Consider the following 16,155-nt stretch of genomic DNA (forward strand, 5'->3'; position numbering starts at 1 on the left):
TGTACTCAGAAACAGAGCCAACTGATGGCAGACCTAGGCCCCTAACCAAGCCAAAGTTAGTAGTGGCCAAATCCCGTTTAAAACAGTGGAACTGATGTCTTCCATTAGTACTTGTAGCTGTGTAGCTCAGACAAATCCACCGTATTCATTGTTGGGACTTACTCCTTAGTATGTTTAGGAATGAAGTTTTGGTCTTTGCTAAAAATGGGTTTTAAGACTGATTCACGTGAAGATGTTTTGCTCCCTACTGGATCAGTCTTTGGTATGCTCATGTGGGCACACACTGCATGTGAACTGGAAAGTTGCAGCCACAGCCAGGAGCATCAGTTCATAGAAAGTCACTGTAGGCCAGGTCAGGCCACTTCTCCATCTGTCCCAGTATTGTCCACTCTGAAGGGCAGTTGTCTGTCCATGATTTCCAGGAGAGGTCTTTCCCATCTCCTGCTCCCTGATCATTTAAGCTAGGAGTGCCAGGAATCCATATAGTGTTTGCCCTGATCATGGAGGGCACTTCTCCAGCTCTTTTCATTGTGGGGAGTTCTGCTGACTACAGCAGTGATTGCCTGGCTGACACCAGATATTGTCCTCATACCTGAGGATTTGGGGAAGTGTTTGCATGTAAAGGATACGCCTTCTGTGAACCAGCCCTTGGTGAGAGTTTTCTATTAAGTGTCCATTGCCATGTTCCAATGGGGCAGGTATACCGTCAGTCTTGTAGTGGTCTTGATTCCTTTAACAGCCACTTGAGAAATCTAGCTTTGCATCACCATCTCCTGTTTTCTGTAGGCTGGGCTGCCAGCTGCATCAACACAGACGTATTACCTCCCCAATCCTTCTTTTCCCCCCAAATAGCATTGCTTAAATAACAATACACTGTTGTTATGCTTTATGGTAGCTACTGCTGCTGAACAGCATAATGTTTAGGCAAAAACTGCTCTCATTGATGAAAGTGTAGAAATGGCAAAAAGATATGCCAGTTTTCTCTTTCAGCTGACGCATTGTTTTTTTTTTTTCTACCCCAAAGCACAAAACAAGAGTTGAGTTATAAGGAGAGGTTTCACACAGAGTTGAGATAAATTTAGAATGCAATTCTGTGAATTGAGAAGTGGGGGGAACCACAGATTTTGAAAGGCAGCTCAAGGATATCTAAAATTCATGAAGGTCAGAATATTTGTTCCTTTTAAAGAGCTTTTTTTTTTTTAAGATGATTGGCATTATTTTCAGATATTTTTCAACCTTGCTTTTTTATCTAAACACCTTAATACTAACAGAAGCTGTTAGAGAAGGCTCTGCCTGAATAAGCAGTGTTTTCTTGTTCTGCAGCATAATTTTTATTTGCGAGTTGCTTTTATCAATACAATTTGTGGCTAGAGATTAAAGCACATATTTTTGGCAGGTGTATCTGTATCCTTCCACTTGCCATTCAGGATTTCCATGCCCATGAAACTGGAACTCTCTGAAAATGAGGAGTCCCTGAATTCAGACAACCTCTTGTTCTTGTACTGCATCCTGTTCCAAGCCAACTTAGTTATTTGTCTGTCTCCCTGTGATAAATAAAATTTAGGCAGGTTCTCCTGCTGTAAGTAAGGAGAGATATGGGCACAGTTGCTGCAGTGATGTCCTGTGTTTAGAGCTTAAGGTAAAGGTAAAGGTACCCCTGCCCGTACGGGCCAGTCTTGACAGACTCTGGGGTTGTGCGCCCATCTCACTTAAGAGGCCGGGGGCCAGCGCTGTCCGGAGACACTTCCGGGTCACGTGGCCAGCGTGACATCGCTGCTCTGGCCAGAGCCAGAGCCAGAGCCGCACACGGAAACGCCATTTACCTTCCCGCTGTTAAGCGGTCCCTATTTATCTACTTGCACCCGGAGGTGCTTTCAAACTGCTAGGTTGGCAGGCGCTGGGACCGAGCAGCGGGAGCGCACCCCGCCGCAGGGATTCGAACCGCCGACCTTTCGATCGGCAAGCCCTAGGCGCTGAGGCTTTAACCCACAGCGCCACCTGCGTCCCAATGTTTAGAGCTTACAGTACTATAAAAAGAAGCAATTATTTCCTTTCCTTTCCTCCATTTTGTCATTTTAAAACAGCCTGTGTTTTTGTTTTGTAATTCTTTTTTCTTTTTCTTTTGGTTGGTCTGGTGGGCAAAGAATGCTAGTTGAACTAAGCCAGAAATTACTGCAAAATGTTTTGTATGATAAGTTATTTATGGAATTGGTTGAAAAGAAAATGGGATAACTTGCTTCAGCAGTAGCAGTCTTTGAGTAAATAAGATGTGGTTATGTTTTTCGGTGGTCTCTGTCTGCCTCCCTTCAATCTAACATTCTTAAATTAATAACCTGATTTGGCTGCCTACAGAGTCTTGATGTTGAGTGGATAGTATATAAATTTTAAAAGAATTAAAGTTATTAAGGTTCACTGGAGAATTAATGCTACCAAATCCTGAAGGGATCAGATTTGGGCTGTGACAGTGTGTGCTTCCTGTCTGAGAGATATGGTGCACTCACCATCCATAGCCATGGTTAGCCATGTGAAGCGCAATGACGTTAACATTGCTTAATGTCAAGAAATCCTCTTTAAGAGTGAACCCTGGTTAGTGCAAATCCTTATTGATGTAAAAGGCCAACTGTGGTGAAGGGTTGTGGGTAAAATATTTTGACTTACCTTGCACTCCTTCACTCTCTGCCATGAGTAAGGGGTGCACCAAGAGTGCTAGGTATGTGTTATGTAATCCCTCTGTGATATCAGTAATGCAGATCACAATGCATCTTTGCTTCAGTTGTTTTATGAGAGAACAGATGTAGCTCTTTCTACATGCTGAGTATTCCCACAAGTTGTTAACTTTGCCGGACCCAGATGGGTTATCTGAAAGTTTCATTAATAACAATGTAGAATACATACAGACAGTCTGCCATATGCTTGCTTACAAGCCAACATTTCATATTCTTGCTTACGTAAAACAACTACTTTTATGGGTCTGGTAAGCTTTCAGAATCTAATTGAACTTGTGTTTTTGCTTAGGGCCAAGCTGCATGCTACACTTAATTCACAATGGACAGCTTTCTCTTTTTCTTCTTAAATACAGGCATGCCCCCCACCCCCACAGTTATCAGGATCATGATGTGCAAGGAAGGGAAGCTTATTCCTTCCTTCCTCAGCTACAGCCCCTCCCTAGTGGGGCTGCAAAGCTTTGGCACCTACTGGAACCTTTGCTCTAAAGTCACAGCCAGACCCTACATTAAAGCACATTTATACTACTACAGCTATCATAGCTTGCCCCAGAAGAATTCTGGGAATTGTAGTTCACCCCTAACAGAGCTACAGTTCCCAGCACCCTTAACAACAATTCCCACCGTCCCCAGGATTCTTTGTATGGAAGCATCAGAGTGTTTTAAATGTAAGGTGTGGGTGTGACCTAAGCATCAGAAATGTGCAGGGTGTTGGGGGGGGGGCTGGGGAATCATGGCTTTGGGGGGGGGTTAAACCCCTCCCCCTGCATTGTAATGCTGTTCAGTTGGGTCCTCCATGCCTGTAATCAGATTAAAACAAATGATCTTGTGCATGAGGTTTAAAGTGTTTGGCCCTTGGATTTAAGAGCTAAGGAAATCTATATAACTATTGCACATTTTTAAACCAAGTGACTTTAGGTGTGTTCTGTTATGGTGATGTTTACTGCTTATTCTGAAATGGACTCTTTCCCTTCCTGTGGGCAGAATGGGCAGCTTGTGTCAGATCCAACTTCCTAGTCTTGTGTTACCTCCATGATGTGAAGAACGTCCTACAGCTTCATGACCTTACCACTGGAGCTCATCTCAAGACACTCCCACTGGACGTTGGCAGCATTGTGGGATATAGTGGCCAAAAGAAAGACAGTGAAATATTTTATCAGTTTACTTCCTTCTTATCACCTGGTAAGTCAGTTTTGCCTTTGCGTTATGTTCTGGGCAGCTTCACACATGACACTTCCCATACACAAATGTTAGTCTAGTCTAGGGAAATTCTTTTTGCAAGAACCTATTTTGCAAGTCTCTTATTTTGGAACAACTTGTTTCACATGCTTGGTGGAGCATGGCAGCAGGTTGTCACTGTGTAGATGCAGAGTATGGAGTGTTTGCAATACCCAAAGATCTTGCAGAATTGAATCATGTCTGTGTGGCAAATAACCCTGCTTTATACTGAATGATATATTGAGATATACATATACTGAATTATATATTGAAAGCACCTGTACTTAAATGGTGCTCTCATTCAGCCTATTGTGCAGATTAAATCAATCCCATATTCAACTGTAAGATTCCTATTCGACCATATGGAATTCTGGCTTTTGTAAAATAACAAGTTTGACAATAGAATGATGACAATGGAAACAGTTTGTGTGCCTCTTGAGTGTTGCATCAAGGATGACTGTCTATAAAGTCTAAACCACCAATGATTTGTGCTTATTGGGGTGTTTATTGGGGACCAGTTATCATCTTCATAAATAGTTTGCCAATTAGTGCCTTGTGTAATTATTTTTCATAGCTTTCTGAAAAGCTTTGTTCATGGTGATTTGTTAATGCTTCTTTTTAAATCCTGTAATTAGTTTACCATATTAGTTTTCAATTTAGAGAAAAGCAAAAGGTAGTGAGGGAACTTAACCTATTCTAAAACCTCTTATTTACATTTTGTGAAGGAGGAGGTATTTTGATGTAAGGAAGTGATGTAGTCATTGGACAGAGTGGTGTGGCTTATTTATAAAGTCAGTCAAATGATAAGATGAAGTTTTGATTTTTAGACAATACTGTTTCTTCCTGTGGGTGGGATATTCCAAGTTCAAATGGCTCCCCAGCTAAAAAATAACAAGCCTGTCTGCACATAGCATGCCATGGAGAAGGGTTCAATATTTCCTCCTGCTGTTATACTTTCTATATGCAGGGAGACCTTTGTGTGTGCACATAGAATAATTTAAACAAGCAGTTTCCCACCATTCAGACGAGCAGCTCGTAGGAGTACATTTCAGATAAGGTTGTACAACACCACACTGCTCACTATATAAATGGTTGTCCATTTGTAAAGAATTAAGCGGCTGTCTCCAAACGGCTCTGAGGGCAGTTATTGTGAAACTACTGCCTATACAAAAGATGCTACATAAATGAATAAAGGGGCTCTTTCTCCAGTATTCACTTCATAGGTAGCCATAATACCTTGTACTAGGCTTTTGTAAACAATCGTGGCGGTGGCCACATTCATAAGCTGGAAGATGTTGACATAAGAAAAGCCCCAGTGACCCATCTAGTCCAGCATGCAGTCTGTTCTCATGTGACTTTATCAGCATAGTTTTTAAAGGACCATGGCTTTTTAGCAAGAAAGCTTACTTTGTGTTTTCAAAGCCCAGTAGTAGGATCAGTGCATGGACTTTCTTCTTTTAACACTGTAATTTACAGATTAGTTCTTGTGCCAAGGGGATCTGAGGAGACAAGCTTGAAAATTGCATTCTTCTTCATTCTCCTGAATTGGTTGGACAACAAATTTGTTTCCTGTTGATAGCCTCAAGTTGTGGTTCCATTTCTGGTCTCCTTCAGATAGGGGGTGGGAAGGAAAAGAGAGGAAAGAAGCTGCTCTTAGCTGACTGCAGTTGTGCCAGCAACATTTAATAGCATTATCTTCTTTCTTGCACTCAGTTTCTTCTTTGCACTTCTCGTAGCCGTGTGTTTCAACACTTGCAGAAGTGTTACGGTGTCTTCTGTTGTTTTATAGAATGATGGCTTGTGCTGCCAACGTTGTATTCTTGAACATTTTAATTTTACGTTAGTAAACTGCCTTGAACCGGGGCTCTGCAGAGAGCTTTGCAGAACCGGGGCTCTGACATTCTGGTTCCAACCTGGTGTCTTGCAAGATGCTGACTACCAGCAGCTCTTGCTAACTGTGAAGAGCTCTTGTTTCTTATCACCTCTTGATACTCAGCCCTCCCCACCCAGAAAGCCAGACAGAAGCTAGCAAAATCCTCAGAGTTAAGGAAGCATTGTAAAATCAAAATACATCAACACACAAATGAGTCTGTGTGAAAATCACTGCAGCAGTGAGAAATGAAAGTGCAAGAAAGGAACTGTATTAGCAACAAGATATTACAGTGGTACCTCGGGTTACATACGCTTTAGGTTACATACGCTTCAGGTTACAGACTTCTCTAACCCAGAAATATTACCTCGGGTTAAGAACTTTGCTTCAGGATGAGAATAGAAATCGTGCAGGGGCGGCGCAGCGGCATCAGGAGGCCCCATTAGCTAAAGTGGTGCTTCAGGTTAAGAACAGTTTCAGGTTAAGAACAGACCTCCAGAACGAATTAAGTTCTTAACCCGAGGTACCACTGTAGTTGAAAGCCAGTTTTCCTTAATTATGGTCTTGTGGACAAAGATGGGCACCCATTTCAGGGTCTAGGGCCACATTCCCTTGGAAGAAAGTGGTTGGGGTCTACCCTGGGATCATACCTTACAGGACACCCTATAAAGAAAGTAAAAAGTATGTTATATTGTGATTTTAAAGGGGGAAAGGTGCAGGGGGAGGTGGACAGGTGATCTAGGACTCTAACAACGCCACTGATTGCACATAATAATTCATTGTTGGCTGTCTATCCCTCCCAACTTTCAGCACTCCCATTCTTTCCTCTCCAAGATGGAAACTGAAACAGCCATTGAGTATGCTGCACCTAGTAATGTCCTAAGTTAGTTGTTCTCTTGTTTCCCACTGTCTGTGACCCTTCCCTCCTCAACTGGGCAGATGACTAAACACAAGCCCAGCATATAATAAAAAAGAGGACAAATGCAGAATGACGCAGCATGTTCTAAACAGGAATGCCCATCACTGACGTCTGTGCCAAAAACCTCTGCTGTTGACCTATTAAGCTCAGCTCTGCTAAGGGGAAACCAATTGTATGAGAATGGAAGTATTTTTAATGCCACCCATCCATCCTGTTTCCAGGGCAGTTTGCAAAGCTACAGACTGGAGAAGCTAGATGAAGTAGGTCTGGGGTGGTTGGCTTATTGCTTACAGGTATACCCTCCTCGGGCCCCTCAGGAAATGTGGGTTATGGTTGTCACCTATGGAAGCTAAGGCTCTGAGAAGACTCAATATGCAGGCCAAATGGCCGAAGTATTGGGAGATATTAGAACAGGAAGGAGACAAAATGAATTTGCAGAGTTTTGAGAAATTAAAAGACAAAGTGCGAGATTGGCTTCACTATTATCAAATAAGAGAGGCCTATAATTTGGATAAGAAATTGGGCTTCCAGGTGGAAAAATCGAAACTGGAGACAGAACTGTTAGAACCTAAAACTAAGATTCTTTCAAGAATGTATAACTTGCTTTTGAAATGGAACACTCAGGATGAAACAGTTAAATCAGCCATGATTAAATGGGCACAGGACATAGGTCATAACATTTTGTTTGCTGACTGGGAAAAGTTGTGGACCACCGGTATGAAATTCACGGCATGTAATGCCCTAAGAGAGAATATTATGAAAATGATTTATAGGTGGTACATGACCCCAGTCAAGCTTGCTAAAATTTATCACCTGCCTGATAATAAATGTTGGAAATGTAAAGAAACCGAGGGTACTTTCTTTCACCTTTGGTGGACGTGCCCGAAGATTAAGGCTTTCTGGGAGATGATATATAATGAACTGAAAAAGGTTTTTAAATATACCTTCCTTAAGAAACCAGAGGCCTTTCTCTTGGGTATAGTCGGCCAATTGGTGTTAAAGACAGATAGAACGTTTTTTATGTATGCGACAACAGCAGCAAGAATACTTATCGCAAAGTATTGGAAGACACAAGATTTGCCCACCCTGGAAGAATGGCAGATGCAAGTAATAGACTACATGGAGATGGCAGAAATGACTGGCAGAATCCGAGACCTGGGAGAAGAAGCGGTGGAAGAGGACTGGAAGAAGTTTAAAGATTATCTGCAGAAACACTGCAAAGTTTATGAATGTTAAAATGATGTTGGATATAAAAATAATATGGCATTAGTGATACAGGTTTAAAAACTATGTAAAAATGTAATTGAAAAAAGGTGAAAGACTAAAGTTATATTATATCAAAAGTAAATAATATGTTAAAGGTGTTTAAACATAAGGAGGAAGGATTGGAGACATAATAGAAAGATTTTAATAATCAGAAATGAGCTTTGAAAGTGGGTAAGGATTTGCTGTATTTGATTGAGTAAAGGGGAACACAAAAAAGGGAGGCGGGAGGAAGTGAGGAAAGAAAGTCTTGCAAATATCAATTTAAAAGCTGGAATTTCTATTTTTAATTTTCTCCTTTTTTTCTTGATGTTTTTTATCTTCTGTAAAAGCATATATATATATATATATATATATATATTAAAAAAAGGAAATGTGGGTTATGAATCTAAATTCAGTTATTTATTTTTATTTACCACCTTTATATTCCATGTACATGGTTCTCTTCTTCCCCATTTCATCCTCACAACAATCCTGTGAGGTAGCTTAGACTAAGAGGTGGTGACTGGCCCAAAGCCAGTGAGCTTCATGGCTGAGCGGGGATTCAAACCCTGGTCTCCCAAACCACAGTCCAACACTCTAACCATTGTAAATGGTAGAACGCTTTTGTTGAAATGGTTAGTTTACTCTTCATTTGTTTGTGATTTAAGGAAGGGCCATTAATAAGGAAAGCAATTACAAAATTGGCCTTACTTTAAAAGAGTATTTTTAATCATTCTTTATTCATGTAAAGCTCACTTTATGCAGACAAGTATTAAGTACATTCGACTGTGAGAGCCTTGTGAGCAAATGGAATTTATTTCAAGGAGAAATGTCCATGTACAGCAAGTTTAGAAATTACTAAAAAAGGAAGAATAGGAGTCCAGGATTACATTTGCAGTGCATAATCCCCCCCAAAGTATGCAAAAATGTAGCAAGGCATTTTTGATCCCTAACAATCTGTGTCTTTGCTGGATCCCCGTACATTGCCTTGAACTTACTGTTAAACTTTGGCAATTGAAAAGCCTGCTGAATCGGAGCTGACTGTGTGTCAGACACTATTTTGATGAGCAGTTCTGTCATACTTGTAGCACAATACACTCTGCCCAGTTTTGTGTTCAGAACAAAATAAAAATAAAAAGGCAGCTTATTCACTATGTGACATATCACTGTTCGGGCAATTAAACACAAAGAGTAGATACCAGCTGTGTTCGCAGACCACATTAAACCATAGCTAATGCTTCACTATGTTGTAGGAAATAGGAAAATGTTGACTTAGTTTGGAGGGCTGAGCAGGGAAAGATCAGTCAGCTAAGAATTCTACAGCAAGATGAAAGGTCACAACTGAGTGTACATTTAATGGCATATCAGGAAATTTCAAAGGTGTGCTCTACTCACTTTTTGCAGGGTATGTCATTAAAAACATAGCATCCCATTTCAAAGCCTTTCGTTATATGAGGCCAAGGAAGATTAAAGGTGATATTACTTGATGGTGAGGATACAAAGTGTTGATTCCTAAGTGCATCATATGCAAAAGCCAGAACGCCTTGGGGCTTTCTAGAGGGGAGACGAGTGTTTCAACTACCATTTAATTATAAAGAAAGAAAGGAAAATTTGAGCTACTTTTTGAAATGCAAGATTTCTAGCAGAATTCATCAACTAGGTCCACGGGGAAAGACTTTGCATCAGCTAAAAAGTTAAGCCTTGATAAATTATGTATTTTCAAAGCTTCGTGTGTGTGTGTGTGTGTGCGTGTGCGTGTGCGCATGCGCGCGTGCGTGCGTGCGCGCACACACATGCACACAAACACACACACGTGAGTATTGTAGGGTGATGCTTGATTGCTTATACAGCCTGTTCGTTGGTATACCAATAATAGCTACAGACTCTTGTGAATTCTGTTCATTGAAGAGGCACGAAATCAGTGAGTGACCAACTTGAATCACGTTTTCAGGTATTATCTACCACTGTGATCTGACCAAAGAAGAACTGGAGCCAAGAGTTTTCCGAGAGGTCACAGTGAAAGGATTTGATCCTTCAGCTTACCAAACAGTTCAGGTGAGTAAAGAGCAGTGATCCTTTCTTACAGATTCTAATTAACTGCTGTAAAAGGCTGACAAGAGTTGCTGTTGGTTACAATTGATTTGAATTTATCTTTTGGTCGATTTTGCACCCTTACAAGTATAGTTACAGGATGGAGCCCATTAATTGACAGGACATTTTGATCTCATGATGATGGTGACAGTACCCTGTGAAAATGAATGTGCCACCTGGGCAGACACCCTAAAGTCCATACTTTGTGATTCTGTGGTGTTAATAACAGTAGCTGGTGTTTGCTATGAGTCATGCTTTACTATCCTAAGAGTTTAATCTCAAGTGTCCCTAGCCAATTGTAGTGACTTAAAAGGGAATCTGGTGAGACTCCTTGAGAACAGGTACTGAATTTGAAGCATTTACTTGGAATTTCAACAGTGCCAGTGCCAGAGGGACCCTGAGTCTACTTTCCGTTTCCACCTTCCCCAGCAGCTTGGACTGCTCCTTCCTTCTGTTCCCTTCCTGACACAGGGCAGTATCCAACTGAACGGTTAGGCTGCTGCAGCAGCTTTTAAGCTGTGCATTGTAACTTCCTCACTCTTCCTCTGACACCCCTAAATCTGCTCTAGGAGCTTCCCCAACTCTCTGGAGTAGATGGGACAGAGACATAAGGCCTGCAGGGAGCGAAGGAGGTCAGGAAGTTACATGGTGGTAGCTGAAAAGTCATTGCGCTAACGTAACAGTATGGGTACCATCCCCTCTTTTTTCGCTTATTAACATCCTTCTGTTGCCCTCCACCTGAAATTCTCACTATCCCCCTCCCCAGTTGGAGTCAATTGCCCACCCAGGGAAATTAGGCTGCCCATCTTTCTCTGCGCCCCACAGTTCCTTCAGCTCTTAGGAGAAGGCTTACTGGCTGAATCCTTGCATAGGTGAAATTATTTTAGAATGAGAATCCATAGCAACATTTTCATGCAAGTTCCACTTGTCAGTGGCTCTCAGCCATGATGGCTGAAAAGAACCTTCATGATGCCACAGGCCATTGACTGCTCCTTGCTGGAGGGGAGAAAGGAGACAGTAGGAAGAGGGCCTTGCCTCCATGTCTATTTGTGAGCTTGTCTGGAAGCACCTGGTTGGGTACTGTGAGAATGGGGTGCTGGACTAGGTCAGGGACGGAGAGACTGCAGCCACCCATCTTACGATTCCACTGCAGACAGATGGGCAAGAGAGATTATCAAAGGTGCCACCATTGTTCCTTAATACAAGCATACTGTGTACATGCACTTTTGTGACCCATCTTGTGTTTTTGTAAAAAGGACATGGGTGTGTAACCTTAATAAGTATACAGTGTTCCTACATTCAGTGAGATGACAGTAATTGAATTCAAATACCCGTGTAATTAAAGTGTTTCAGTGGGAGGAAAAGCTAATGGGAATTTTAGGTGGAAAATGTTTGTAGAATCTAAAATCATTTCTGTACTTGCCTCAAGTTCCAGTGTTAAAACTACGCAAACGTTTGAAGAATTCAACATCAGTTCTTTGAGATTTGTTTTTAAAAAGGAACCAATAGTTCTGTCTTTTTGACTGAAGCTTTAAAGTCATCACTGATGTGCAATGTCAACATTTTTATGGCTAGGCTGTTTTCAGTACATTAAACTAGGTATCTCTAATAGGACTAACAATATACTCATGTTGCTAGAACACACAGTATTATTGAGACATAGTATTTCTGATAAGCACAATTAAGCCCATCATTGCTAGCATGGCATATATTAGTAAAGATTAAAAGATGTACTGTGATTCTGTTTTATGTTGATGTCTGTTATTTGAACGCTCAGAAAATCTTTGAATATGTGTATGCGTGTACAGAATTGGCATCACTCTTCCATAAAGCACTGAGAGTAGATTAAACACAAATGTATAATTTGAACAAATTATTCTCAAATATGATTGGATTTTGTGGCTGGGTGGTGGTTGGTTTGTTGTTGATGTTTTTGTTCTTTCATCTGGGTAGAAGAAAGCAACTGAGAGAACTGTTTGGCTTTACCTGCTGTGGCAGGGATGGGGAGCTAGATATAAACAGTGGAGCATCCCCAGTAAACCAGATTCGACTGTTGGGTGTGTCCATCCACTTTATGTCACAAATCCAACCAACATTCAAAGCACCAACAATGAACTGATATTTGGGTCTTGAAATGCCCAAAATCACTTTGCAAGATCCAAGTTAGCTGACGGTTTGGCCTCGCTTTGCAAGGGGCTATTCTGATCATTGGGTCCTGCAAAGTGTTTTGCAGAAGATTTTGCATGCATTGCCAGTTGTGGGGGGGGGGGGATGGGGGCGGTTTGTGTTGTTTTTTGAGCAACAAACCATGAACCTGAGTTCAGCTGTAATGCTAAGCCAAACCATGTTCTCCTTTTAACTACTGTTAAGCTTAAATGTGGCTTAAAGAGACAAGCCAGCCAGGCCTTTGAATACTAGTCCCCTACTCCCCATTATTAACACTGTTTTCCTCCTTAAGTTTATGTAGGGACAGAGACAAGTTCGCACGGTTCTGTTTAATTGAGCTTTCCTGTTTGGTATTGTAAATCATTCATATGTTTCTTTAGGTAAAAGCTATGCATTTTCAGCCCTTGTGATGAGCCCTGTGCTCATCATATTTATACCCTAGAGTGATATTTCATCATAGATTACACCTCCAGCTGTTCCAGTTCAGAATTCAGTACATTTATTTTGGCAGGCCAAGATTACAGTTGCTGAAACGGTGTGGTTGAGACCAGTTCAATTGCTCTTAATGCCAGTTAAACAGATACAAAATGATAGGCTCCAGGAATTTGTCTGGGCAGTTGTGAACTTCTATTTAAAGGAAAGTTGCATGACAGTGTATTCTAAGGAATAGCATAGATTAAGGGCCATATTGTGAAAATATAAGAATATCAGAGACCTGCTAGATCAAACCAAAGGCCCGTCTGATCTAGCATTCTGTTCTCACAGTGGTAAACTAGATGCCTATGGGAAACCCTCTGAAAGGTCTGGGTTGTATAGTGAACTTAGTATAGCTCCTTTCTTACTACATTTAACAATGTAGACTGGAATATTTGTTTATTCAGGAGTAGAAACGAGATTAAAATAATCTTTGCCCCTTACACAGAATTGTATCGGGTACAGATGTGGTAATCTTGACAAGGTTGAGGATGAGTCAGAACTGAATTTAATTGGCAGTTTGTAAGAGAAATTTCTTCACAATTAGATATCTTCCCACACCATTCTTGGATCATGCTATCCTTACTGGTGTGACACTTTGTGAGTATTAAATGTGCAAACTTTTTTTAAATGAAAATCTTTTTTCCATTTAAAAAAATGTACTAACCAAGTTCCTGATTGCCCTTATGGGGGAAAATAAGAGATTCAGATCACAATTTTTAAGGGAGAATATATTGAGGGTTCTTTTTCCTAATATCTTTCCAAATAAATGGTCTACTGGGATTCAAAATTGGCATGTTCAGTGGTTCTGCAATCTTGCTAATGAGCATCACCCTTAAGATGACTGAAAATATTCATGTTTCAGAAGAGCTGTGCCTTGCTCTGTTCTTTAGGAAGTTCTGTTGGGAGCTGCCCAGAGTGGCTGGGGCATGAATACAAATAATAAAAGTATTATTATTATTATTATTATTATTATTATTATTATTATTATTATTAAATTGTTTTCTGTTGGTGTTTCAACTGTACCTTTTAGAGTGAAATGGTTACCTATAGCCTTAAGTAATAGGCATCTGCTAATTTATTTTTAGCCAACTTATAATTATTGGTTGCCCCCCTCAAACAAGTGGTCTGGTTTTACATAGGAAGCTGCCTTATACTGGTGTATGTCTCCTACGTTGTCTACATTGACTGCAAGTGGCTCACAAAGGTTTCAGACGTGGTTCTTCCCCTGTCCTACCTGAAGAATGCTAGTGTTTGAACCTTCACCTTCTGCATGCAAAGCAGTTGCTCTACCTTTGAGATATGGCTCAAATTCTAGTAATAGTTATTATGAATGCAGGTTTAGGATGCTGCCCTGTATGCTCAGGCTTGCTCTCTGGAGTTCTGCCAAATATGGTAGTTTTCAAGTAGAAATTAATTGTTATAGTGAGAAACGTTTTTCTCTGCCAAAATTCACCTCTTTCCCCCCTCTCAATCCTGCTCGGCCTATCATATCTCCAGTTCAGCTACTTCTTCAGAGAATTTTTTCCCAAGCTGTTACTGATGCTCCAATCAGCCTTAATTAGTCCTGTGGATGATCCTATCCATTGGAGATTATGCACTCTAATAATGCTGTGCGGCCAATTAGATTTAGCCATCACTGAGGGGGGCAAGTGAAACTGAGGGCAATCTAAAATAATGCAAGTCACTAGAGGAAGGCATGCTTTTCAGCAATGCTGAAAATGTGTGCAAAAAAAGAAAAAAGATTGTGAGTACTTTCAGCGTAGTGCTACTTCCATCCATTTGGGAACAGTTGGGATGTTATCTTCTCTTGTTGGCCTTGGTGAAAAATACAGAAGGCTTTGCCTCTTAGTGTGTGCTGAGTGTTTTGCTAGCACAGGAACAAGAAATAAGTTTTCTCTAGAAGAAAATTTATTGGTTGGTGGGTTTTTTTCTTTCTCTTCTTCCCCAATTCCGGCTTCTTAGCCTACTCTTTTCTTGCTGTTGCCTGTTCCTTTTTCTGGGGAAGACCTGTGAACATAGACAAGACCTGTGAACGTAGTTTTCCTATTCATATTTCTTCAAGCAGTGCTACGACTTCCAAGTCTGTGCCAGGGAACTGGTTCACACATAGCATTAAGCCATAAACCATGGTAAGTCATAAATGGATGGTTTACTCTTAAGCATACAGTTTACTGATGCATGCTGTTCCTTGGTGCCTGCCCCTCTCCTCCCTGCACCAACTGCCAGGCCAGTAGGAAAGGAACCAGAGTGCTGGTTTGGCAAATGGCATTTGCGGTTTGTTTCCTTCAAACCACAAGCAATAAAGCAAACAAGACACTTTGGCTTCCATTCATGGTTTGTTTAGAGACTAGCAAATCATAAACACTCATCTGCACATAATGCAAAAGAAGATGACTGGTTTGCTTCTTCCAAGTGCAGCACAGGAAGGAGAGAGGGATGCAGTTGAGCCGCGGGTTTGTTTTGGACCATTCCTTGCCCTTATGTACAAATAAGACCATTGTTTTAAAACAAATACCAGTAAAAACCCCTGGAGGCTTGCAGCCCAAATTGAAAGTAAGGAAGGACTGGTCTCTTCATGAATTGTTGTTGAACGTGGTTTTCTTTTCAAACATCTTGAGGCTTGGGGTGCCCAGATAAAATGGAGGATACAGATAATATCAGCATGTACAGCTTCTCTTATTGTTGCATAAGGAGTTGTACCCACCAAACTTCACTCTTCTGTGCTGCTTTAAAAGTATGAATCTGCTTATCCTGCATTGCAGATGAGATGTCAGAGCACTTTTGTGAACAGGTAATGTTGGGCTGCATACCTGCATGCAATATGTTGTGATAGTTCGGGTAGTATTTCCAATTTCCAACTTGTTTCCAGTGAGTAGTGGAGATCTTGACTGATGGATGAGGACGTTGCAATCTGAGGCTTCATTCCAAACCTTCAGATGCCGCTTGTTAAAAGACCGCCCTGAATGGAAGGAGATCTGCTTCAATCCATACCCATTGATCCTATTGCTCTACAAATTGCTTACTACGCAGGAAAAGCTTTTTAATGGCAATTTAAATGAAAGTTTTTCCAGTCTTTAAAGTACTCTGAATAAAGATGTATTTTGAGTTTTACTGTAAGTAATTGAGTTCATCTTTACTCATGGGAAGGATAAAGTCTATTTGTCCTTTCTTCCCCCTCCAGTATCATTTCTGAAATGGAACATGGGTAAAACTTTTATCCTTTTTAATTGTAGGTTTTGCAGCTAACACAAACATTGATCTAGGAATACAGATTGATCTTGCCTTTGTGAGTTAACAATCAACACATTATTTCACATATTCCCAAGATAGAGAAGAATTATTTCCTCTTACATTAGCAAGTGGATCTCAATTTATTTTGTTTGACAGTTCAAAATGTTTCATAAAAGTGGCAGAACAAAACACTTGCTGATGGGCATCTGGGTAAT

At 40.8% G+C, this 16,155-nt stretch overlaps 1 protein-coding gene across 1 annotated transcript in view; it reads left to right on the plus strand.

Moving 5' to 3' along the window:
• Window positions 1-16,155, plus strand: part of PREP (prolyl endopeptidase) — a 65,086-nt gene that overhangs the window by 30,490 nt on the left and 18,441 nt on the right. The window contains exons 9-10 of the mRNA XM_079971639.1: window positions 3,708-3,905; window positions 9,927-10,030. Coding sequence (XP_079827765.1) covers window positions 3,708-3,905; window positions 9,927-10,030 — 302 coding nt within the window. The remainder of the gene's footprint in view (window positions 1-3,707; window positions 3,906-9,926; window positions 10,031-16,155) is intronic.

The sequence above is a fragment of the Podarcis cretensis genome (assembly GCF_951804945.1).
Source record: "Podarcis cretensis genome assembly, chromosome: 3".
Lineage (NCBI taxonomy): Eukaryota > Metazoa > Chordata > Lepidosauria > Squamata > Lacertidae > Podarcis > Podarcis cretensis.